Source organism: Cannabis sativa, chromosome 8 (genome assembly GCF_029168945.1).
Source record: "Cannabis sativa cultivar Pink pepper isolate KNU-18-1 chromosome 8, ASM2916894v1, whole genome shotgun sequence".
NCBI lineage: Eukaryota > Viridiplantae > Streptophyta > Magnoliopsida > Rosales > Cannabaceae > Cannabis > Cannabis sativa.
The window spans coordinates 18,149,469-18,175,611 of NC_083608.1; the positions used below are offsets into that span (position 1 = coordinate 18,149,469).

Here is a 26,143-nt window from a genome sequence, read left to right on the forward strand (position 1 = left end):
TTGAAGTTTCTTTTTTCTGAAAGGTATTTGAATTTGTTCTCAAAAAAAAAAAAAAAAGTATTTGAATTTTTATTTAATAAATTTATATTTTTCAAATGGACCACAATAACCTTTCAACAAAAAAAAGTCTTATTGTCTTTCCTCCTCCCTTTTAAAACAACTCCTAACTTTTCTCCTTCTATCCATTTCATCCACCGGCAACTCACGTGACCCGCGACACCCATCACACTCAGTACTGCTTACTTTCCATACCCTTTCCGGTAACCAACCGGTTGCCCAGTTTCCCTTCGAGAAAATTAATAATAAAGAAAAAACAAAGCCCAAGTCTTGTTCTTTTATAATAATACTTCCATTTCTCCAACCCAAGTCAACCATGAGCGGCCTTAGCAAGCTCGGAGCTACGCTTATTGTAGTTTTCATACTCTGTTTTCTAGTTCTCATCGCAGACCTCGTTTACGTCATCTGGCGACGGCGCCGTTTTCAACGACGGACCTTCTCACCCGGAGAATCAGTTGCCACCACCGGTGATGACTCAACCTACGCTCTTTCCTCTAAAGAACTTCTTTACTTCTTCTGCTGGAACAACAACCGGGCTCGGATCGAGCCCAATATTACCAACAATCGACCCGACCCGAACAATAACACAACTACTCAGACGGCGCTTGAGGTGGACGAATTGTTGAGGCTTCAAGAGCTTTACAGACAGACGAGGTTGCTTTTCACTATAAAGGAGGAAGATTTCGAAGCTGGGAAAACAGATCAGGAGAGCAAAGAACAGAGTAGTATTAGTATTACTTCTTCAGCTGATCGCGATGATGATGACGACGACCAGGGTTTTGTAAGGTCAACGTTGACCGACGATGGTGATTCGGTGATGAGTATGAAGGTGGATGAAGCGACGCCATTTTCAACTCCTTGTGCTTCGCCTTTGTACTTTACTCCTTCTCCTTCTCCAAGTCGTGAGGAGTTAAAACAGTTCTACTCAAATGAAAATATTGGCCGAGTGGAAGAAGAGGCTGGTACCTTCCATTGTAGCTTAGATATGATTGGAGTTTGAGTGTGTTTGTTTGTTGATATATTATATATCAGTCGCCGGAAAATATTTACTCTGGCAATTTCTTATCGGATTATATTGTAAAGTACTAAACACCAAGGCTGTGCCACGTCAGAGGATCTATTTTGACGTGGCAAGATATGAATGGTTAAGCAGTTTTTTGACTTTTTTAATTATTTTTTTAAGCAATTTCGTTGCATATTACATTTTCTTATTGGGTATAATGTTATTAGTATCTTCTTAAATGTGTTATTTTGTGATAATTTTTAAAATTATTACATTAAATTATATAGACCAAATAATCAATAATAATATTTACCAAGTATTACCGTGCCTTTTAGTATTTCTGTTTTTATTAAGTGCATGAGACAACAAAGGAGCTGAAAGACTGAAACTGTTAAGTGGGTGGCTCTTTTCTTTGGATTATTAATTTAACTGTGTTTAATTTCATGAGGTGGCTTATAGAAATTTGCAAATGTTAGACTTTTTATTTGGGCTTACATTAAGTTTTATTGGTTTTATTAAAACTTGGGTTGATTGGATAGTTCTTTGCTGTGTTAGCCCATGTTGTTGGTGATCAATTGTTAATGGGCTTAGCATCTGTGTGTAAAGTCTAGGTGAAGCAGAAGTGTGGGCTTTTCTAGTTGACTGAAGCCTTTGATGAGCAGGCCCAGCCCAACTAGGGTTTTGTAGCTAAGTCCCCTCCCTAACTCTATAAATACATATTGTCTCATCACAATTGTATACCTTTTGATAATCAGATAAATAAAACTGCTTCTGATTTAGAGATCTAGGGAGGAAGACTTAGTTGATAGTATTGCACTATCAAAGTGGAGTAACTGCTGTGGATCAAACAGAGATTATTGCTATGGATCAATCAGGTACACATACCTAATTATTATATATTACTATTGTGTTCTATGTTATATACAAATAGATCTTGGGTTCATTATTAATTTTTCTAACATGTGGTATCAGATTGCCTATTGTATATGATTTAGAACCTATAATTTTTATAACAATTAATATGTATATGTTATTTTTTTTTCCAATTACATATTAATTTCGTTATTATTTTATGTTGAATTTTTTATTTTTCGATCTTAAAAGTTTAGGGGTTTTATTCCTCATTAAATTCTCTTTCTTTTGATATATTACTTGCATAAAATCATTGAGTAAATTAGGAGAATTTTAAGATTAATTTTTTTTAGGGTTTATGTATTTTTTCTTTATGAAATTCAATTTGGGATTTTTGATTCTATTGTTTATACATTAAAATTGGTAGTGCAAATCTCATTACCAACTAATTTACAATGTTTCTACCCATTTAATTTTTCGAATTGGATAACACACATTGTAAAATCGGATTGTTTTTTGTTCTTAATTTTTCGGATTGTTTTTGCCATGAGATCTAGACATTGAGCCTTAAAACTTCGAAATTAGTAGTCTAGATGGACTAGAAATCCAATACCGATCGAAACCCCTCAAAATCCCAAAGTTTTCCGTCGGTTTTCGCCGGAATTTCACGTCCAGACCCGACCGCCTGCAACCGGGTCGGGCTCGACCCGTTTCACCCATGCTGGAGGAAGAAGATGACTCCCAGCCAGCGATGCCCACTCGCACAGCCCGCGCGTGGGGGCGCGTGCGGCACCCTCGGGTGTCGTTTTTCGACGTTTTTTTTTCCATCGTGCTTAAAATTAAATTTCTGATTTTTCTATGATTTTTAATTAATTTTTTGACTCCGTTTAATAATTATTATTATTTTAATGATAATTATGCAGTTAAAAAATTATTAAAAATAATTTTTGATGATTTTTATGGGGTGAGAAGCATGATGAGTAGAACAAATCTTCCAGAATTTTTATGGGGTGACGCACTTATGACTGCAACTTATATTTTAAATCATGTTCCCAGTAAATCTGTTCCCAAGACCCCATTTGAGTTGTGGACTGGGCGGAAGCCTAGTCTGAATCATCTTCGTGTATGGGGTTGTCCAGCTGAAGTAAAGATTTATGATCCTAATTTGAAAAAGTTAGATCCGAGAATAAATCGTTGTTATTTCATTAGTTATCCAATGCGCTCAAAAGGCTATCGCTTTTCCTGTCCTACTCGTGGTACGCGAATTGTTGAATCTCAGACTGCTAAATTTTGATGTTGCTGAAAATATTCATTCACCATCTCTTGAAATGGGGAGTCATCTAAAGGAATTTTTATTCCTATGTCTTTTTCAAGAGATGATAATAATAGCAGTCTTATTCTTACTCTAGTTGATAACGCTCCCATTGCTGATGAATATATTGCTCCTACTATCCAAGATGACGAGGGTCCTATTATTGATGAGGAACCTATTATTGAAGAAGGTTTTGTTGTTGATGAGGGTCTTGTTATCAGAGAAATCTAATTGTGGAATATGTCATTCAAAATGATGGTCAATAAATAGAGGTTATTCCAGAAGTACCTCCTATATGGAGATCTCAAAGACATAAGATGTCAATAAGGTGTGATGATAAATCTATTTACCTTGGAGAAGGTGAATGTGGTCTTGGTCATTTTGTGGAACCTCTTACTTATAGTGAAGCACCCAATTGTCCACATTCTTCAAAATGGATAGAAGCTATGGATGATGAGATTAAGTTCATGGACAAACATAATGTATATGTGGAAGTTAGTTCTATTACCTGATGGTTTTAAACCAATAGGTTGCAAATGAATTTTTTAACAACTAAAAGGGATAAAAATGGACAGATTGAAAGGTTTAAAGCGTGTTTAGTGGCTAAAGGCTTTACTCAAAGAGAAGGTATTGATTACACTCAAAATTTTCTCACCTGTTTCCACTAAAGATTCATTCAGAATTATTATGGATTTAGTTGTGCACTCTGATTCAGAGTTGCATCAAATGATTGTTAAAACTATTGTTCTGAATGGAGAATTGAGTGAGCAAGTTTATATGTCTCAACCTAAAGGCTTCGAGGAAAATAGAAATGACAATTTAGTTTGCAAATTGAAATGATCTATTTATTGTCTCAAGCAAGCATCTCACCAGTGGTACTTGAAGTTTGATAAGGTTGTGACACTGTTGGGTTTCATCGAGAACAAGTTTGACTAGTGTTTTTATATGAAGATCAGTGGGAGTCATCATATTTTTTCTTGTTCTTTATGTAGATGATCTTTTACTTGCCAGCAGTGATTTGTCATTACTAAATGAGACCAAAAGTTTTCTATCTACCAATTTTGATATGAAAGATCTTGGAGAGGCATCTTTAGTTTTGGAGATTGAGATTTATCATGATAAGAATTGAAAATTTCTTGGCTTACCTCAAGAAGCTTACAATAATCGTGTGCTCAAAAGGTTCAACATGGATTTGTGTAAAGCTGGTTTCGTTCCTATTTTGAAAGGGACAAATTTACTAAGCAACATTGTCCTAAGAACGACTTAAAAAGAGAAGCAATGAAGAATATCCCATATGCAAGTGCAGTAGGGAGTTTGATGTATGCTTAGGTTTGCACTAGACCTGATATTGCTTTCATGGTCGATGTTCTTAGGAGATATTTATCTGATCCTGGCCATGATCATTGGGTTGCAGCTAATAAAGTTTTGAGATATTTGCATAGAACGAAGAGTTTTATGCTTGTGTATAAGCATGTCAACAATCTTTAAGTTGTTGGTTATTCAGATTCAGATTTTGGTGGTTATATAGATGATTTAAAGTCAACTTCTGGCTATATTTTCACTTTTGTTGGTGTTGCTATTTCTTGAAAAAGTGTTAAATAGACTTTAATCGTATCATTTACTATGTATGCTGAGTTTGTTGTATATTATGGGGCATCTTTGCAAGCTTTATGGTTAAAGAATTTGATTTTAGAGATACGACTAGTTGATCCTATTTCCTCTCCTATACTAATCTATTGTGATAATAGTATTGTTGTTTTCTTTTCAAAGAATAATGAGATTAGTAGTGCTTCCAAAATTAAGGAAATAAAGTATCTCACTATTAAAGACTTGGTTAAGAAAGGAGACATTGTGATAGAATATTGTAAGACCAAGTTGATGTTTGCAGATCCTCTAACCAAAGGATTAAGTGCCATATTATTTGATAAACATGTTTTTGATATAGGCATTTTATAATCTTTTGCTCCTTTGGGTTAGTGGGAGTTTATTGTTTTATCTTTTGAGATTACATTTATATGTAATTTACTTGTTGATGTTATGAACTACTTTGTGGGCCAATAATTTTTATTATTGGATGTTTATGCTTTCAGTTAGGCTTTGTTATATTCTCGAGAATAATTGAATTGAAAGCATGTAGTTCATATCTTGTTATGATCATTGTATTTTAAGTATATTTACTAAATGACAATGATATTTTGTTGGCTTAATGTTTTAAGCAAGTTTAGTGACACTTACTTATTTTAAGTGGTGTATGTTTAATTTCACTGGCTTATTTATTAAGCATCACGGTATCAGTGAAATTGAGGACTGATAAGGATATTATGTTATTTTAAATTGATCACATGTTGAACATAATTCCTTACCACACTACTAGACTTATTGACCATGTCGATTTAATACTTTGGTATTTGTGATTATGAATGTCTTTTGTTGAGTTAAAAACAATATGATTGGCATAGTTCATTATCAAAGGTTAAATTGGACCGGTATGTTGAGATGCTATCAGAGAACTATCATTTTTAAAGTGGCCACAAATGTTTTCCTGTTGTTCAACCCATGAGTCGTTTTCAAACAAAATTATTTTGATATATAATATATATGTATTAAAATTAATGTAGCCCAAGTGGGAGAATGTTAGACTTTTTATTTGGGCTTACATTAAGTTTTATTGGTTTTATTAAAACTTGGGTTGATTGGATAGTTCTTTGCTGTGTTAGCCCATGTTGTTGGTGATCAATTGTTAATGGGCTTAGCATCTGTGTGTAAAGTCTAGGTGAAGCAGAAGTGTGGGCTTTTCTAGTTGACTGAAGCCTTTGATGAGCAGGCCCAGCCCAACTAGGGTTTTGTAGCTAAGTCCCTTCCCTAACTCTATAAATACATATTGTCTCATCACAATTGTATACCTTTTGATAATCAGATAAATAAAACTGCTTCTGATTTAGAGATCTAGGGAGGAAGACTTAGTTGATAGTATTGCACTATCAAAGTGGAGTAACTGCTGTGGATCAAACAGAGATAATTGCTATGGATCAATCAGGTACACATACCTAATTATTATATATTACTATTGTGTTCTATGTTATATACAAATAGATCTTGGGTTCATTATTAATTTTTCTAAGAGCAAAGTGTAGGTGGATTATTGAATGCTTTTGGTACCTGCAGATTGAGCGTAAAAGGTAGAATTAATGTAGCCGTTGGTGGCCTAAATTGTAAGAAATCAATGCTATTGTACTATGAAAATGTCAGGTTATTACACGTACAATCTCTCTCTCTCTCTCGACCTTGTTTTGTCTTAGTTTTAGGAGATTCATTTTGAGATCTTTAACTCTATTAAATTACAACCAGTACTCAATTAATTAGCCATATATAATACTTTATGATCGATTATGTAATGAAAGAATTTTGTTAAGGATAGGCTGAGCTGATAATAATATGCTCATGAATGTTTCTTTCTTCGAAAAATTAACAAGATATGCTCTTAAACTTTGCTTTACCAATCAAGTAATTGCTTCACATTATAGCACGATTCCGCATAAATCTTAAAAAATAACCAGTTCATATAAAAAAGTTTAGATGATTAAAAAAAAGATAGCTAAGAGTTAGTTAAGCTAAGCTCGCGCGGTTAGTTAGTGAGTCGTGAGTTGTTTGCATCTGTTTTTGTAACTGTTAAATTAATCTGTACTCCAAGATTTACGAAGGCTGGCTTATTTCCTATTACTTGTACTATTATTGATTCCCTTAATCTATAAATCAAAATTAATTGAGAATGAGAGAATTATCTCATATATCTTATATATAGTATTACTAGGAAACTAAGCCGCGCTTCGCGCAGTATTGTCTAACTTTTATAAATTATACATATATATATTTTGAAATATGTATTATAAACAGAGTAATAATATTGAAATTAAAAATATAATCTTAAATTACATAAAAAAATAACGGTTTTGTAACAAATATTAAAGATGTTTTTTCTATAATAGGCATTTTAGGCCCAAATTTTACATTTTTAGCTTGGTAAGGAAAATTAAAGAAAAATAGGAAATCTAAAAGTTTTTTTTTTTCAAAAATACGGACAACTTATCTCCTGAAGCACATGAATATCTTTTCAAGGATGATATATTATATAAACAAGACACTACTTTTTAATGGTAGGCTGAACTGGGCCTATATACATATACCCCTATATAATATATTATATTTCATAGCTATAAAAAGGGAATAAATTAGATCAATCATATCTAACACTATGTCATCACGTGAACTCATGATTGCTTAATTACATTATATATTGTTCTCTCTCTCATTTATATTGACCTTTAAAACAACTTAAAATGCACATATGAGTACATATATATAAATACACATACGAGGAATTTGTATATAAAAATTTTTCAATATTATTTTTTATCTCTCAATATTGCATAATTTTGTGTGATTAAGTTATTAAATCAATTTTTTTTTCTTCAATTTGCCAATATTCTTTTATTTTACTGTAAGATATTTATTTAATATTTATTGGTGTTGTATATAGAATTACTATTTTATTTATATATTTCTCACCATGTATATAAATATACATATTTACACACACATTAATATATATTTTGCTAATTTACACATTAATATTACTGAGAGCAACATCATGACTACTCTAGACTCTAAATTAAGGATGACAAAAGTTTGTTATTTTACATAAAGTTATTAATAAAGAAAACTGATTTCACACGATATTCATTGTTTGTGAACACATTCAACTACACAGTAACAACAGAATAACAACTCTTATAGTAGACACCCAACCAATAGTGTGAAACAATATGACAGTGGCTGGAAGTGAAAATAACTCACGACACTCAACTATGAAGCAACTTGACAACAACACAACAACAACAACTAAACAACTTTTATCTGCTCCAAGGAGGGGATCAGTTTCAAAAGATGTTACTTTTGTTGATACTGACACTCGAAGAAGCTAAATATTGAAGAATATACAATTATTTTTATATTTTTATATCATTGTTATAGTTGTTAACAGTTAAAAAACATATTAGCAACTATTGTCTTTATGTTTTTATATTGTTGTTCTACTATGATTTTTTTCTTCAAATGAATGAACTACAAGCAGAGAACGATTCAAACAAGAAAAATCAAAAAAATAAGTTATAAACCTTGTAATATTTTCTTTAGAAGGTTCAACTTTTAAACACCATCAAAGGTCTTATCACACACCTGTAAATATTATATGACAAAATTAATAAAATAATGAACTATTAAAATACGATTAATAGTTAAACATAATTGTAAGTATATCATGCATTGAACAACATAAAAACAACAACATAACAACTAAAAAATAACGTAATTGTAAAATTTAATAAATATGAAACTAAAACAGCTTCAACTATAAAACTCAAATAAACTAATAAATGTAAGGCTTAACCCAATGATATAGTTTTTTTAAGAACCCTATAATAAGAACCATATAATAACTAAATTAAAACTGAAAAATAACTAATTATAAATAGAAAAAGTGAGAGACATAAACTATTTAAGGTTGAACAATTTTTCTTACTAAATACATCAAAAAAGATACATAAACATAACAAAATAAGTCTTTGAAACAAACGAAGACAACAAAAACTATACGTTAATCTTTTGAGTTGCAACCTCGACATCATTATCTCGCTTTTTTCCCTTAAAAACTCTTTAATGGATGACTTGGTGAAACAACAACAACAAAATAAATTAAAAGATGAAACAACTATAAAACAACTAATGATTAGAAATGAGCTAGATGTGATTTGTATTACGTTGTGAAAAAATGCTTGAATAAATATTATTTAAAACATACTTTTAAATAGTATAATTTATTTTATTATTATTATTTTGAATAAAAATAATAAAAAAAACAGACTTTTAGATTGTTCTTTTATAGCAATAAAATAACAACAACAAACTAAAAATAAAGTTACTAGACAACAACACAATTTCAATATATACAAAAATAAAAATATACATCAATACATTGGTTTTTTGACATTTGGAAATACAAAAAAAAAACAAAAACAATCTTAATATGTACGATGAAAAACTAAATATATACATATATATATATATTAACTTTCTCTTAATTAATCGAACAATTAAATAATAACAAATAAATAACTGTATGACAACTCTAGTAATTGCATCAACTCTAAGAAGAAATAAAAACTAGTTATCTATAAAATAAATTTAAAAGTAACTACATAATATTTGTATATCAACTCAAAAATATATGTACCCATAAAAAATTAAACATAATTTTTTTTTTATTGTTGTTAAACAACTTTAAAAAAATGAATAAACAACTCGATAACAACTGCACTTTAACATAAAAATAGATTCAACATCAATACATTGCGACAACTTAAAAAACATACAAATAATCTCAAATAATCTCAAAAAAATAAAACAAACGTAAAAGTAATTACAAATTATTTGTATATCAACTCAATAATATATGTACTTAAGAAAAGCTAAACATATACTCTTTTAGTGCAATTTGATTTGATATTTTATAAAAATACATTAACACGAATGTTTTTTTTTTATTTTTAATTTTTTTATTTACAAAAATACGTACTTCAGTAAAACTAATAAATTATTTTTTTTTATTGTTTTATAGTTTATTTAAAGTTGTATTGTAGCTGCCACAAGGTTATTTATTTGGGGTGTTTTTGGTTGTTTTGTAATTTCTTTATGATTGTTTCATAGTTGTCATGATGTTAATTTCACGTTATTTTTTGTTGTTTTCTTACTTTTTATTGAGAAAAGAGTATTTTTGTAATTTTAAAAGCGTATTTTTGTAAATAAAAACTTTAGGCCGTAATATTATAAATAAAACATAAAAATAGGGTATTTATACATGACATTACTTACACTAGCATTTGCATTGTTTTCACTTTTTTTTTTTTTTTTGCTTTTCCATTTTCAACCTTATATGGCAATGGCCTTTTCTTTGAAGTTGATGCTTCCGGAATAGGTTGAGAAACACGATGATCCTCCATTACAATAGCGTTCTTACCCATTTTAGTTTGTATTTTGAGTTTTCAAGATTATTTAATATTTAGTAACATTTCTAGGATCTAGAATTAGAAGAAAAGTTGAAGAAGCTCTAGCAATAGCCATAGTCTTGTTACTCTTTCTTTTTTTTTTTAAAAAAAAAAAGGCCATAGTAAATTGTGAATTTATGAACTAAAAAAAATAGTTTTACAAATGAAAAATCAGAGTGGAATGAGAGAACATGTGTACTGGAGAAGTTCTATTAAAAAATAAATAAAAAAAAAAGAAAGAGAAATGTGAAGAATATAAAAGAATAGAACAAAAAAATGAGTATTTGACTGGCGAGAGAGAGAGAGAGAGACAATCATGTCTAACAAGTAAAAATTGAAAAAAATAGTAAAGGTACATTATATCAATATTAATAGGTAAGTAATAATTTTTAAAATTTTAAACTTTTAAAAATGTATAAAAAAAACAATCAATGTTAAAATTATTCAAAATGTTGCTCACTAATAAGAAAGTAATAATATGTGATTTTTGGTTGAATTGAGTAAAAATCTCTTATTTAATTAATATTAAATTATTTTTTTAATTTAAAGAGAGGGAAAAATGAAGAGAAAAAAAAAAGATTATGGAAAAAAAAAAAAGAGAGAAAAGGAGTTAACATGTAAAAGAGACTAAACATAAGCAATAAAGGTATTTTTGTAATTAAAGAACTTTGTGAAAAGTAAAATTGAAAAACTGATTTTATATAAAAGTTTAAAAAACCAAACATAAATAAAAATGTAAAAAAAGTACCAAATTTGACATATAGTGTAAAAATCCCAATATCAAATGGTAGACTTGACAAAAAAAATTGCATGTGTTTTTATAATAAAATAAAAGAAAAAGATAACAACTTTTGAATTTAATAAACTGAGCTTGTGATTGATGATGTAATTGTTTTTAAAATAATTTTTAGACTTTTTTGTATTTTTTTTATAGAAAGAAACAATTTAACATACAATTTATGAAAATTTTTATATTTTATTTTGTGGATGTGAAATTTCTACTTTAAATGAAAAGGAAAGTCATGATTCATATAACTAATTATTTTCATAATGAAATGTGCATTTGTCTTACTGTTTTGTGGTAATTAAGATGATAGATACCGTATGAAGTTGGTTGAGCGCTCGCGCGATTGTTATAATTATTGTTTCATAAAATGTAAATATGAATATTTAGTTATTTCAGAAATTCATATATTAAGTAATTGTTAATATTTTTACTAAATAAGTAAAATATTATAAATCATGTGTTTACTATTTCTTTTTATTTCTAAATAAAAAATAGAATAATTTTTTATTATTATATATATAACAATAATATTATTATATTAAAAAAATATTTATATTTTCAAAAATAAATTTTATAATTATATTAAAAAAATTAATAATTTAATAAATCTATTAATATACTAAAAGATAATAAATTTATAATTATAATATACTAAAATATTTAAGTCATATAATTTAATTGATAGATTATATTATTAATATTATTATTATGAGTTTGTGCTTTACTTATAAAATCACTAATTTTATGATTTTAAATGGTGCATAATATTCTCTTAGTTAGTATACATATTATAATTTTTGATATTATTTAATTATAGTTATTATGTTATTAAAAGAAAAATTAATGCATAAAAAAGAGTAATAATTTCGGCCTTTTTTCTTTTCTTGCATAAAAAAAATCTTATCAAACCATAAATATTTATATAATTATTATATATGTAATATAATTAATATATACATATTTTTTCTAAAATATAAACAAAGAGAATAAGAAGAAGAAGCATAATTTCCAATAAAAAAGCAAGATAGTCAATGATATAAATAATTTTCACTGAATTTCAAGAAACTTATCCATAATTTGTCTTCTTTTTTTTTTTTTAAAGATTTATAATTTCTTTACTTCCTTATTTTACTTTATTTATTTAATTTCTTTTTCTTGTTTACTTTAATGATTTGTTTATTCTCTTTTGATGAGCAATTAATGTGAGTTGTTAATGCTATATGTAAATTTTGGTAAAAAATATTTCAAAAGTGTGTTTTTCTTATTATTATAATAATATTAAATGTATCATATTATTAGAATTTTATTTTGAATTTCATTAAGTAATTAAATAAATAATATATTTATGATAAAAAGAAATTATACATTAATTCCACATACAAATATTATTGTGATAATTTAATTGCAATAACATTACTTACTTCTTAAAAATTAAAAAAAAAAGCCTAAAAAATGTAAAATAAATTCATTGTAATTAAAAATTATATATATTCAATTCTAATAATGTCTATTATTTTTTTAAGAAAAAAAAAAAAACTCACGTCAATACCTTTAGTCTTCCCAAAAAAACTTATACCAAAAATAAATAAAAGAAATAAATAAAAAAGAGACTAATTAAAATAATAATAAAAAATATTTTAACAATTTAATTGCAATAACAATGCTACTTAATTTTGTTTTTCAGTTTATATTATTATGATTGTACGTTATTATTATTAAACAATATTAATTAATTAATAGTATTTTAGATTAAAAAAAATATTTATTAATAATAATAGATAATAAAATTAAAAATAACTATACTATTGTAAAAAATTGTTATTTTACGAATCTTTTAATGAGATCATGAGTATATTTTTTTTAAAATTATTTTTCCCTTTTATTTAATAATATGCTTGCTAATTAGATTTTCATTTTTTATTTTTTTTGGATAATGAATGGTGTGTTTTAGTAATCTAAGAAAATAATTATTATTGCTTTTATTAACAAATTACAATTTAAAAAAGTTAATTTTCTTTTAACCAAAATATAATTGTCATTATTATTAATAATAATTGTGCATTGTAGTTAATTTACAAATTACGGTATCTTTTTCTTCTTGTATTTATTTCCTCGTATTGTTGAATTTTATATATCTCTTTTTCTATTATATTACATTTCATTTCTTTTTTATTCTTTAACACAAATACATACATATACTATCACCTTCTCATAATTATTCTCCTTTATATAAATTTATTATAAATACTATAGCTATAGTCTCTTAGTTCACTTTTTTATTTTACATTTTAAAAAATAAACTCCCAATACAACTAACAATTAATTTATACACAAGTGAGACAATAAAATATGAATTATTAATTTAATAAATAATATTACAAATCATTTAATAATAATTTTAAAAATTGCAGTCAGTATTATATAATATTATTTAAGTTAAATCTGATAATAAAAGTAAATTACCATAGAAGAAAAATTACCAATCTTAAGATTTACATCTTTCTATTTCCAAAAAAAAGAAAGGAATAATAAATTTATAACTTTCTAATTTTATTTATTTGGTTAATGTAAATAAATTTATACTGACATTTATTTATAGTATAATAATATAATAATTAAGTTTCAAAATAAATTATTTTTCTTCCAATATAAATGGTTCAAGTATGGAGAATTTTTTTTCTTCATATATGCTTCTGTCAATCTCTATAAGCCTTACGCATCTTATTTAACTTTTGGTGATCTAATATTTTTAGATTTTTTATTCCAACCTACATCAATATATAAAATTGTCAATAACAATTTAATCAAGTATATAAAAAAAAATGGAATGAGTCAAGTGTATAAAATAAAAAGAAGTCTAGGAATATGTAGACGCACCCGATGACTATCATCAAATCGGATGTAAGTGAGTCTACAAGAAGAAAAGAGGCGCTAGAGGCGAAGTCGAAACTTTTAAAGCTAGACTGGTCACCAAGGGTAGTACCCAAAGAGAAGGTGTGGATTATGAGGAAACTTTTAGTCCTGTCGCCATGCTCAAATCCATCCGAATTCTTCTCTCCATTGCAGCCACTTTCGATTATGAAATCTGGCAAATGGATGTCAAGACAACCTTCCTTAATGGGGTTCTTGAAGAAACCATCTATATGGAGCAACCAGAAGGCTATGTTCTTCGAGGGCAGGAAAAGAAAGTTTGCAAGTTAAATAGGTGTATTTATGGACTTAAGCAAGCTTCTCGCTCGTGGAACAAAAGGTTTGATGAAATCATCAAAACCTACGGCTTTCTTCAGAATGAAGATGAACCTTGTGTTTACCAACTCAAGGAAGACCAAGTAGTAGTATTCTTGGTCCTTTATGTTGACGACATTTTGATCATTGGCAACAATATCAAGAAAATGACTGACATTAAGGAATGGCTAGACACTCAATTCGAAATGAAAGATTTGGGTGAGGCTGCCTATGTTCTCGGTATTCAAATTATCAGAAACCGGAAGAACAGATCTCTTGCTCTCTCTCAAACAACTTACATTGATAAAGTTTTAGAGAGATTCTCCATGACCAACACCAAAGGGGCGACTATGCCTTCTAGATATGGTATCTGTCTATCTAAGGAACAGTGTCATACTGATCCTCAAGAGATAGAGGACATGGGAAAAATTCCTTATGCTTCTGCACTTGGAAGTCTAATGTATGCAATGTTGTGCACTAGACCTGACATCTGCTATCCAGTTGGAATCGTGAGCAGGTGTCAGACAAATCCATGTCTCAGGAACATTGGAATGTTGTTAAGTATATTCTAAAATACTTGAAGAGTACAAGAGATTACGTGTTAGTCTACGAGGTTGGTGCTTTAAATCCCATAGGCTATACTGACTCAGATTTCCAGGCATGTCTTGATGACAGGAAATCTACATCTGGGATGGTGTTTACTCTTGGGGGTGGAGCAGTGGTTTGGAGAAGTGCTAAACAAACCGCGATTTCAGATTCTACCATGGAGGCAGAATACATAGTTGCTGCAGAGGCTGCCAAAGAGGTTGTCTGGCTGAGAAAGTTCTTCACCAGTCTTGGTGTCGTGCCTGGAGTGGAAAAGCCTCTAGTTTTACTTTGTGATAACACTGGAGCAATAGCCAACAGTAAGGAGCCTCGAAGCCACAAGAGAACCAAACATATAGAAAGGAAATATCATATCATCATAGAATATGTGGCAAGAGGGGATGTACTGGTGGAAAAAGTGGACACAGAAGACAACTTAGCTGATCCATTCACCAAAGTCTTGGCAGTGACTGCATTTGAAAAGCACCGTCAGAATTTAGGATTAATTGAGATGTACTGATTAGTTTCATATTAGTGCAAGTGGGAGTTTGTTGGGTTTTATGCCCTAAATAAAACTCAATTTCAATGTAATCCGTATTATTCAATATCAGTAAAGAAACAGAAGTATTTTTCATTCATTTATGTATGTTTTGGTTCACCTTATCAATTATTTGTCTATTTGATTTATAAATTCATCCAAACTCTTTTCACACACATGATCCTGTTTATTGTGTTGTCAACACAGTGGAAAGTAAACATGACTATGTGATTAAAGATTCTTAGATTTATCATAACACTGGGGTTTTACTGATATGACAATCTACAATAGAGTTTACTTGCATTTGGAGAAATGCTATGTTCTTTCCAGAGCATTGGTTAAAGTAAAGCTTGGGTTGGATGCATGGAGTATGCATCGGAATGGACCGATATTGAACTTTGACATAGATTTATTAAACTTACTGTAATATCTACTCAATTCAATATCACCTAGTTGATCCTAGATCAAATGATCTTAATCCTAATATGATTAGGTTCAATCTCAAGAGTGTTATTCGTGTTCTTTGATTTGTTAGTTAAGCCTACTTTTGGGTCAGGGTGATACGTACATTTTGGGAACACGGTAGTGCAATTGAATAGGAGCGCTGACATAAATATGGAATCTATAGCTTCTATGTGGCAAATAGAAAGTAAAGGAGGATTTCCTTCGAGCTTAACCAAACGAAAATAAATGGTGGAGTACTCATTTCACTTAGCTGAAATATCATTTATACAGGGTTAAGTGTTTTAAGGATAAAATACATTGTAGGGTGTTACGGTAATTTGATTCCTTTACAGTGTAGATCATCTATATAGAGGATCATTGATCAAATTAGGATTATAACAATGGATAATTAATAGCGTGTCTGTATGGTGGAACATATGGAGCGTTCTATGTAGCTGAGAGTGCAATTCTAAGTTCTATGAGTGGATTCAACGAAGAATTAATAAGTCAGTGAATTTAAGAGGTAAATTCTTGATCTGCTTATTGGAAGCTCGAATATATAGGCCCATGGTCCCCACACTAGTTGAGACAATACTACTTGCAAGACTCATTTAATTGGTTTTGATTAATCAATTATAATTCTCAAGTTAGACTATGTCTATTTGTAAATTTATCACTAATTAAGGGCGAAACTGTAAAGAAAGAGTTTATAGGGTATATTTGTTAATTAAGAGACTTTGGTTAGTCTAATTAATAAATATAATAAATGACAATATTATTTAATAATTAATTATAGTTATTAAATAGTTGAAATTGACATTTAAATGGTTGAATTTGAAAATTGGCATTTTTTGAGAAAATGAGATGCAGAAATGATAAAACAGCAAAATTGCAAAAGTGAGGCCCATATCCACAAGCCATGGCCGGCCACATGCATAGGGTTTATTATTTAATATTTTCCTTATTTTAATGCCATATAATTCAATCCTAACCCTATGTGGTATTCTATAAATAGAAAGTAATGGCTTCAGGAAAGTAATACAATGCATCTCATTCCTTTCCGAGAAAAACCTGAGCCATTTTTCTAAACCTAGCCGCCACCTCTCTTTCTTCTTCTTCTTTGATTGTTTCGAAATCCCTTTGTGATAGAGTAGTGCCCACACACAGCAAGTGGTACCTCAATCATAGTGTGGAAGATCGTGAAGAATCCAGATTCAACAAAGAAGGATATTCGGGCTCAGATCTTGATAATACTCTGCAACAGAAAGGATACAAGGGTTAGAGATCTGAGTCGAAGGAGACATATTATTCCGCTGCACCCAATGTAAGGTTTCTTATACTTTATATGTGTTTACTTATAATCGTTTTAGAAATTCATATTTAGGATGTTAATCAACATACTTGTGAGTAGATCTAAGATCCTGGTAAAATAATTCCAACACCAGCGCCTAGGTTGACATTTAGGACTGGGCCCAGCACCCAAGCTAACATATTGTTAACCTGGGTTGTTTCCAATCAAGATCACCAAAAAGTGTTACAGGCATTTTTTTTATTAGAAATAATGAAGATTCAAGCAAACTTAGGGATAAAACCATAAACTTGAGCCCCTGGAAATAGGGCCCATCGCGCAAGTTGATAATCAACCTGGGACATTGCCTTCAATTGCTTAAATGCCAAATCTGATTCGACCAATGAATTCCGAATGATCAAAAATGGGGTAGTATACCTCGTCCTCAAGTTTAAGAACCTCGAAAGTATCAAAACGAGATCCTGAGAGCTTAAAAATAGGATACCTAACGCCCAAGTTGATAAATAGCCTGGTGTGCTGGGTTCTGCTTATTTGATTCTAATTCTGTTTTGACCGTATGTCTAGCTTTCTCCAATAACTAAGATCCATGAAGTTAGAGAAGTCAAATTCACAACTTTGTATTTCTTATTTCCAACATGGGAAACTCACTTGGAAATGAAGAGTTTCAAAACTCTATTTTCAGCAAAACAGCAATATCTATGAGAATTGGTGACCAGCTTCGCCAGAACATTGAAACAAACGTCCAGGATGTTTTTACTCTTACCCAACGTCCAGGTTGATGTCATATGTCAATCTGGGTGCTGGGTCATGAACTGCTTTTAGTAAAATGGTCATAACTCAATCAATATTGATTCGATTAGCGCAATTAAAACTTGCATTTCAAAGATAATTAGATTATCTATAAAGTTATGTCTCACACTTCAATCGAAATTCTTAAGATATCAGCACCAAAATTTACTCCCAAGTAGTTACAAAAATAAGCTCTAGTTTACCCGCAACGGGACCCACCGGGCTTCGAAAAATGGCCATCACCATCGAGAGCTAATTTTCACTGTTAGATAATCATTTATGGTCAAAAATGTCTAATTTGTATTGTTCCCCTATTTTTTGGGCCCCCTTCACCTATAAAAGGAGAGCTCCCGGGTGATTGATTAATTTCTTACTCAAGTTTTTATTTTGCCTAATTTGTTTCAAATTTTTTTTTTGAAAAGAATACAAAATATATTTTTGTACTTTTCAATATTTGTCAAGTTTAAAATAATTATAAAAAAAGCCCTTTAATTAATTTTTAATATAAAAAGTATTTTACTTATTTTCTATGTGGGTGATTGGTGAACTTAATCTTGCCCATTACAATTTTTTTTAAAGTGAGTGCAGAATATAATTTTACATTTTTCAATTTTTATTAAGTTTAAAATAATTATAAAAAACCATTTAATTGTTTTTTCATACAAAATTATTTTTTTATAATTCTTTATTTTAATTTTATTTGTATAATTAAAAATATATTGATTTATCAATATATCAATATACATATATATATATATATATATAAAAGAAAGTTTATGTGTCATTTTATAAAATTTTCTTCATATTTTTCTTAATTTCTAACACATTCTCTTATTTTGTTTGAAAACTAAACCACACAAACAAACTAAAAGTCCCACATTGTTTAGGTTATAAATAATATTCTTATTACATTACTTTCCTTTATCTAAAAAATATTATTTTTTTATTGGTGATTGATTAATTTCTTACTCAAGTTTTTATTTTGCCTAATTTGTTTCAATTTTTTTTTTTTTGGAAAAGAATACAAATATATTTTTGTACTTTTCAATATTTGTCAAGTTTAAAATAATTATAAAAAAAGCCCTTTAATTAATTTTTAATATAAAGAGTATTTTACTTATTTTCTATGTGGGTGATTGGTGAACTTAATCTTGCCCATTATAATTTTTTTTAAAGTGAATGTAGAATATAATTTTACATTTTTCAATTTTTATTAAGTTTAAAATAATTATAAAAAACTATTTAATTGTTTTTTCATATAAAAATTATTTTCTTATAATTCTTTATTTTAATTTTATTTAAATAATTAAAATTATATTGATTTATCAATATATATATATATACTAGGTAACATAACCGCGCTTTGCGCGGTTTGTTGAAAGAAAATATAATTTAATTTATAGATTTTAAATATTTTGAACACTTTTTTTTTTCTTTTTCACATATAATATAAGTTTAACTTTTTATCGAACAAATAAAAAATAGCAAATGTGAGAAAAAAATGAGAATAAATTAATAGATTTGGAACAACTATAGAGTGTGACATTTATCCCATATTTATAAAATTTATATTTATTAGTTACTAATATTTTTTTAAAAAATAATATATATACTATGAAAGCTTTCAGTGTGCACCCTTTAAAGTTGACCATAACAACTCAAATTATTTATGTATTTATTTAAACAAAATATTAAATTATAAGTGGCTCAAAATAACTTATAATAAACACATAATAAATATATAAATCTAAGAAAGAAAAATTGAATTATTGACACGGCTTCATGTATAAATTTTTTTATCATAATAGTAGAAAAAAAAGAGATAAATGATACATAAAAATATTAAAATTATTTTGCCATAAGAAATGAAATAAAGTAAAATTGATAAATAAATTCTACCACTATATGAACTCAATAAAAAAAATTCATCAATTATTAACCACTACAACCATTATATTTAAATTAATATTATTTTCTATTAATTGTTTTTTAGTTATTAACTACTACAACCATTATATTTAAATTAATATTATTTTCTATTAATTATTTTTTAACTAATTAGTAACATTGTAAAAAAAACTGTAGAAAATTAATGTTAACATATAGTGTTATGATTGATATTATATAGATTGATGGATTGCAAAATTAATTAATTACTAATATTAATAAAAGTGCTTGGAGTTATATATTCTAATTAATGTATATATAGAGAAAATAAATTTATATATTTTCAAATAACTACAATTTAAACCATATTCTATTAAAAGTTATAACAATATATATATAAATCATATTTTTTTACATAGAATATCGTGCTAGAATTTAGTGATGATAAAATTATACTCACGTAGAAATATATAAATTTATCGTTAATTTTATTTTATTATTAGTAACTGTTATGATAAAATTTAGCATTTATTTATTATTTTTTAAAGAACAATAATTTATTTCTAATAAATATAAATACAATACATTTACTAAAGTTATCAAATATATATATATATATTATAGGAGGAATTATATCAATAAATTATTGGTTGGTGATGATAAAAATAAAAGTGTAAAATAAATGTGAATTGATATAATTCACACTTAATAGTATAAAAGATATATATAAAGGAAAGCACAAGAAAAGTTTATGTGTCATTTTATAAAATTTTCTTCATATTTTTCTTAATTATTTCTAACACATTTTCTTATTTTGTTTGAAAACTAAACCACACAAAAAACTAAAAGTCCCACATTGTTAAAAAACCGTTTAGGTTTTATCTATGTAGGTTATAAATAATATTCTTATTACATTACTTTCCTTTATCTAAAAAATATTATTTTTTTATTGGTGATTGATTAATTTCTTACTCAAGTTTTTATTTTGCCTAATTTGTTTCAATTTTTTTTTTTGAAAAGAATACAAAATATATTTTTGTACTTTTCAATATTTGTCAAGTTTAAAATAATTATAAAAAAAGCCCTTTAATTAATTTTTAATATCAAAAGTATTTTACTTATTTTCTATGTGGGTGATTGGTGAACTTAATCTTGCCCATTACAATTTTTTTTAAAGTGAATGCAGAATATAATTTTATATTTTTCAATTTTTATTAAGTTTAAAATAATTATAAAAAACCATTTAATTGTTTTTTCATATAAAAATTATTTTCTTATAATTCTTTATTTTAATTTTATTTAAATAATTAAAATTATATATATTTATTAATATTTGATATTTATTAGAATAATAAGACACCTTAAATATATATTTTTTATATATACTTCTTTGATAAGAGACTATTGTGGATGTTAAATTTTTAAGTTATATATAGTTTATCAAATATATGGATGATAGATATTATTTAGGGAAATTTTTATATATATACATTATATACATTAATATTACAGAAAAAACGTTAAATGAAAACAATCCATGTGTATGCCGTGACACGTCATCAAGCTTACCGTGATTAGCTTCAATAATTTTGGAACCACCGGCGATGAAGGAGACGCGCCCACAATTCCATATTTCTCGGCCATCTCTGCGCGTGGTTCTACTGTTTAAAACAGAAAGCTATAAATACCGTAGGAATAATACACGAAAACGAAAAACAGAAACCAAACCAACCTTGAACGAAAAAAACACCATTGACGGAAAAATACAGATCTCGACGAATCTGAAAATTAGAGAATCGATCATCATATCTCTCAAAACTGTTGCTGTATACAACAAACAAATCATCGTCTCTCTAATTCGACCTACAATTCAATCCATCAATAAACCTATGAGCTGATCACAACAAACAAAAAATCGAAAACCAGAAATCGTTGCTTCGAGGAAGAAGAAGAAGTCCGTCAACTACAACATCGAAAACTAAATCTGAATAAGGTACCTATTATACATTACGATACATACTACTGCTTATAACACATTACACCTTCCAATTCCTGAAAACACCTAAAAATCCATCATGTTTGTTAATTCTGTTAAACATGATTATTTGACAATTAATCAGTACTAATCAGATAGTTTACCAGTTGTAATCATAACTGATAGTAAACTAATCAATACTAAGTACTTTAAAAAATACAGTACACTATAAACCTTCGTAATTGTAATCGCTCCAACAATATAGTTCAACATATAGTCATCTAATTAGTAAAACTGCATATAAACCTTACTATAATAAATATAAAATTTAGTTTATGAACATCACACCTATTACATGTTTATTATTTTTGTATATACATAATGTTTACTGTATACAATACTTAACATGATTAAACTAAACAAATCACGCAGGAATATGGATGTTAGAACAGTGATTCTTTTTTACAATGGAACTTGGGTTGACAAAACAACATACGTTGATTATGAAGTCGAAGGTATACTAATTCCAACAGATTGTTCACATTATGAGCTTTCTCACATAGTATACGAAGCTTTGAATTTGGACAGAAACAAATATACGATTGATCTTCAATTTCAAGTAACTGAAGGCATACCACCAATAAGAATCAAAGACAATAGTGGATGCAAGTTTTATGAACAAATACGAAGGAAAAATGATGATGAGACCAAATATCCTATCTGTGTTAACATCTCAACATCCACAACCGACAATGAACACAATGATAGAGTAAACTATACCTACAATGGGGAAACTAGTTTACAAACAAGGCAACTGCTACCAACAAGAACAGAATATGCAACAAAGATGGCAGATTATGTGATTGAACAAACTCAAATATCGATGGAAGAAAGCTCCGAAGAAAATCAAATAATTTTAAATCCTCGAGTTATTTTGAAATACACATTGGCCAAGTTTTTGCAAACAAGGAAACCCTCAACAAGCGGTAAGCCTTCACTCAATAAGATACAATCAACCTTTCAAGGTAAAAAGATCATCAAAACTAGACTATAAACTAGTACGTATTGATGATAAGCAACTGGACATTCTTAGCATCAAAACATGGAAAGACTGACATGTTTATCATAAGAAAAATAGAGCATACTCATACATGTTCATTGGACATCACTTCTGGAGACCATCCTCAAGCTACAAGCAACCTGGTTGGAAAGGTTATAAAAAACAAGTTTGTAAACCCAAAAGAGATTACACTCCAACAGAAATTGTGGATGACATGGCAGATGATTTACAGTGTCTCTATATCTTACCAAAAAGCATGGAGAGCTAGAGAAAAGGCAATTGTGGATGCTCGTCGCTGCCCACAAGAATCATACAGTGAGATACCATCAATTTTATACATGATGCAAATATCAAACCCAGGTAATAAAATACTTCATCAACATAAAGTACTAATATGCTATATAGGAATTTATACTATAAACTAATTGGTTACTTTTGAAACAGGAACAATCACAGACCTAGTAACAGATGAAGATAACAAATTCAAATATCTATACTTTGCAGTAGGTGCTTCAATAAAAGGTTGGCAACCTTTGTACACCAATAATAGTCACAGATGGAACCTTTTTGACAAACCAACATGGAGGCACTTTGTTGATAGCAAGTGCACAAAATGCAAATAGACATATATTCCCACTTGCATTTGCAGTAGTAGATTCCGAAAATGACAGCTCTTGGGAATGGTTTCTTCACAAAATAAAGGAAACTTATGGCGAAAGAGAAGGTCAATGCATCGTATCAGATAGACATGAGAGTATACTAAAAGCAGTAAAAGAGACCTTTCCAGATATAATGCATGGGGTATGTTGTTACCACTTGATGAAGAATATAAAAATGAAATTCAAAAAAGGAGGTGATGAGCTCAAGATTGCATTTAATAGTGCATCTAAAGCTTACAACATAGAAGATTTTGAAAAGAGCATGCAAGACTTGGACAATATAGATGTAAGAATAAGAGATTACTTGGTGAATGAAATTGGTGTCGAAAAGTGGACAAGACTATATGGCATGAACAGGAGATACAAAACAATGACATCAAATATTGCCGAATCAGTCAATGCAGCCTTGAAAGCAGTAAGAGACCTACCCATCGCAACTCTACTAGAATGCCTACATTCATTGGTGCAAAGATGGTATTGGGAAAACAAGAATAGAGCCCAAAAAACTACAACAACACTGGCAAAAATACCTGAAAAAACATTAAAGAAACAAAGAGATATGAGTTTAAAGTACAAGGTAATTATGTATACAGAAAAATAAAAATTGCTTACAAACATATTTACTCTGTTGTAAACTTAATAATCGTTTACTTGATTAATACAGGTTGAAACAGCAAACCTTCTGGTATACCAAGTACACGACAACAACAGATCTCACATAGTAAACTTGGAGAATAAAACATGCAGCTGCCAACGATTTGAATATGATGAAATGCCTTGCTCTCATGCAATGGCTGTACTAAGCAAAAGGAACCTGTCTTGCTACAAATATTGCTCATACTACTACACGAAAGAAGCTTTTATGGCAACATATGAAGACAGTATACTCCCATTAGGTGAGGCAACATCATGGAATATACCAGATTTAATAAGAAATATTGTAGTCCTCCCACCTAAACATAAGAGAGCTGCCGGAAGACCAAAGAAACAACGATACAAAAATAGACTTGAAGCAAAAGCACAAGTGGTATGCGGTCAATGTCACCAGAGAGGACACAACAAAAGATCATGTAAAAATGACCCAGTACTAAAACCACCAAGAAAAAGAAAAAGATCATAAGATCCTGAGGTAAAATGAATAAATGTTGGTAACCATCAAACATGGTTACTAAATAGACAGTATACAAAAACAATTTACAATGATAATTGTTAGTTGATAAAGCTTTTCAATGTATTAATACAAACTTTTAATAAAATGATTACAATTCGCTTAGATTCAAGTAAGTTTTTTTTTTTCCTCCTCTATATATGAACAGTTACCAAATATATGAATAGTTACTAACTGTAATTTATTTACAACCATTTTAAAGGTTAATAAACCATCACATTGGTTTATATCACTTAGAATGGTATACAGAAATGTCATTGGTTTATAAGATCAAACAAAATTAAACAAAAACTACATAAAAAAAGCCAGAACACTAAAACTAATTTCTAAATCCAAAAAATTAACATATTGTCTCACAGAAATACATAACATAAAAACTGCAAACATACTGTGCCAGTAAACCAAAAGGTTACTTCAAAATTAAAATAGGCAAGAGTCTCCTAAAATATTACTGTTCCAAACAGTTTCTTAAACAAACACAAACATAAACCTAAAAACAAAACAACATGACATAAAAATACACATAAAGTTCAAAAAAATGTAAACTAGGTTTCCAACATGTTGTTCTATTACATAAAACTATGGCATCCTTCCTGGATGCTCCGAAGTAGACTCGTACCCACCCAACTCCTTCTTCTTTGCATGAACAAACAGATCAACACACAACTTCTTACGAGTGAATGCAATGTCCAACTTCTTAGGAATCTTATCAATCAATCCATGCATGAAGAAATGAGCATACTTTATGATAAAAACACCACAATCACTACATCACAAAAATAAACCCATAGCAATTGTCAGATAACAAAAAATAAACAATAACATAGAATCATAAATATAAAAAAAAAAACAAAGATAGTTACCTATCCTCTTGTTGTGGCAAATTATCAACCACGACAATATCAAACGCATCAGTATCTTTTTTACCTTGCCAGTGCTTACTACTCCTGTCAATATCTTTTCTCCCCTCATAGAAATTAACATGTGACAGTAAGATAGGAATTATTACAGCAAATGCACGAACAAAACTCTCTGAGTTGTTCTTGTACCTCCCAAACCTCATAGAATTCAACACTTTTAAGCATCTCATCTTAATGTCAAGAATACACAATATCCAATGAGCAAGAACAATCACGTTAACGAGGGCATTAGTACGAAATCAAGCTCAGCCAGGGTTTATTGCATAACATATAAAAACCCGCTATGTATGCAGCTGCCTTAGAATCCTTCTTAACCGAATCAACATTTTCACCACTTGCAACAAACTCATTATATAATTCAAAAATTTGAGAAGCAAAGAAGCAATCAGTAGTATTACCAGAAATTTTCACAGACTGGTCATACTTTAACTTCTTTCTCAAATAGTAAAAACAAACATCAATATGCTGCAATA

General features: G+C 28.7%; 4 protein-coding genes across 4 annotated transcripts; 3 read left to right on the top strand and 1 right to left on the bottom strand.

Moving 5' to 3' along the window:
* Nucleotides 1–320: 320 nt before the first annotated feature.
* On the top strand, nt 321–1,227 carry LOC115698769 (uncharacterized). The gene has a single exon (XM_030625943.2). The coding sequence runs from the start codon at nt 374–376 to the stop codon at nt 1,055–1,057; it is 684 nt and encodes a 227-aa protein (XP_030481803.2). The 5' UTR covers nt 321–373; the 3' UTR covers nt 1,058–1,227.
* Nucleotides 1,228–22,931: 21,704 nt separating this feature from the next.
* Nucleotides 22,932–23,546, top strand: LOC133030445 (uncharacterized). The gene is made up of 2 exons (XM_061103187.1): nt 22,932–23,283; nt 23,368–23,546. Exons 1-2 carry the CDS (start codon nt 22,932–22,934, stop codon nt 23,544–23,546), a joined length of 531 nt encoding a protein of 176 aa, XP_060959170.1.
* A 203-nt stretch (nt 23,547–23,749) lies between these two features.
* On the top strand, nt 23,750–25,029 carry LOC133030186 (uncharacterized). Its single transcript, XM_061102497.1, has 2 exons — nt 23,750–24,159; nt 24,247–25,029. Exons 1-2 carry the CDS (start codon nt 23,758–23,760, stop codon nt 24,700–24,702), a joined length of 858 nt encoding a protein of 285 aa, XP_060958480.1. The 5' UTR covers nt 23,750–23,757; the 3' UTR covers nt 24,703–25,029.
* Nucleotides 25,030–25,139: 110 nt separating this feature from the next.
* LOC133030187 (ubiquitin-like-specific protease ESD4) lies at nt 25,140–25,885 on the bottom strand. The gene is made up of 2 exons (XM_061102498.1): nt 25,614–25,885; nt 25,140–25,516 (listed from the first exon to the last, which is right to left on the bottom strand). Exons 1-2 carry the CDS (start codon nt 25,838–25,840, stop codon nt 25,330–25,332), a joined length of 414 nt encoding a protein of 137 aa, XP_060958481.1. The 5' UTR covers nt 25,841–25,885; the 3' UTR covers nt 25,140–25,329.
* Between the last annotated feature and the right edge of the window lie 258 nt (nt 25,886–26,143).

Excerpts from the sequence above, each read along its gene's own strand:
- LOC133030187 (XM_061102498.1), bottom strand. The coding sequence starts at position 25,840 with ATGAGATGCTTAAAAGTGTTGAATTCTATGAGGTTTGGGAGGTACAAG. Across the intron at positions 25,517-25,613 it reads TTGCCACAACAAGAGGATAG|TGATTGTGGTGTTTTTATCA; the intron begins GTAACTATCTTT and ends TTTGTGATGTAG.
- LOC115698769 (XM_030625943.2), top strand. The coding sequence starts at position 374 with ATGAGCGGCCTTAGCAAGCTCGGAGCTACGCTTATTGTAGTTTTCATA.
- LOC133030445 (XM_061103187.1), top strand. The coding sequence starts at position 22,932 with ATGATAAGCAACTGGACATTCTTAGCATCAAAACATGGAAAGACTGAC. Across the intron at positions 23,284-23,367 it reads GATGCAAATATCAAACCCAG|GAACAATCACAGACCTAGTA; the intron begins GTAATAAAATAC and ends CTTTTGAAACAG.
- LOC133030186 (XM_061102497.1), top strand. The coding sequence starts at position 23,758 with ATGAAATTCAAAAAAGGAGGTGATGAGCTCAAGATTGCATTTAATAGT. Across the intron at positions 24,160-24,246 it reads ATATGAGTTTAAAGTACAAG|GTTGAAACAGCAAACCTTCT; the intron begins GTAATTATGTAT and ends TGATTAATACAG.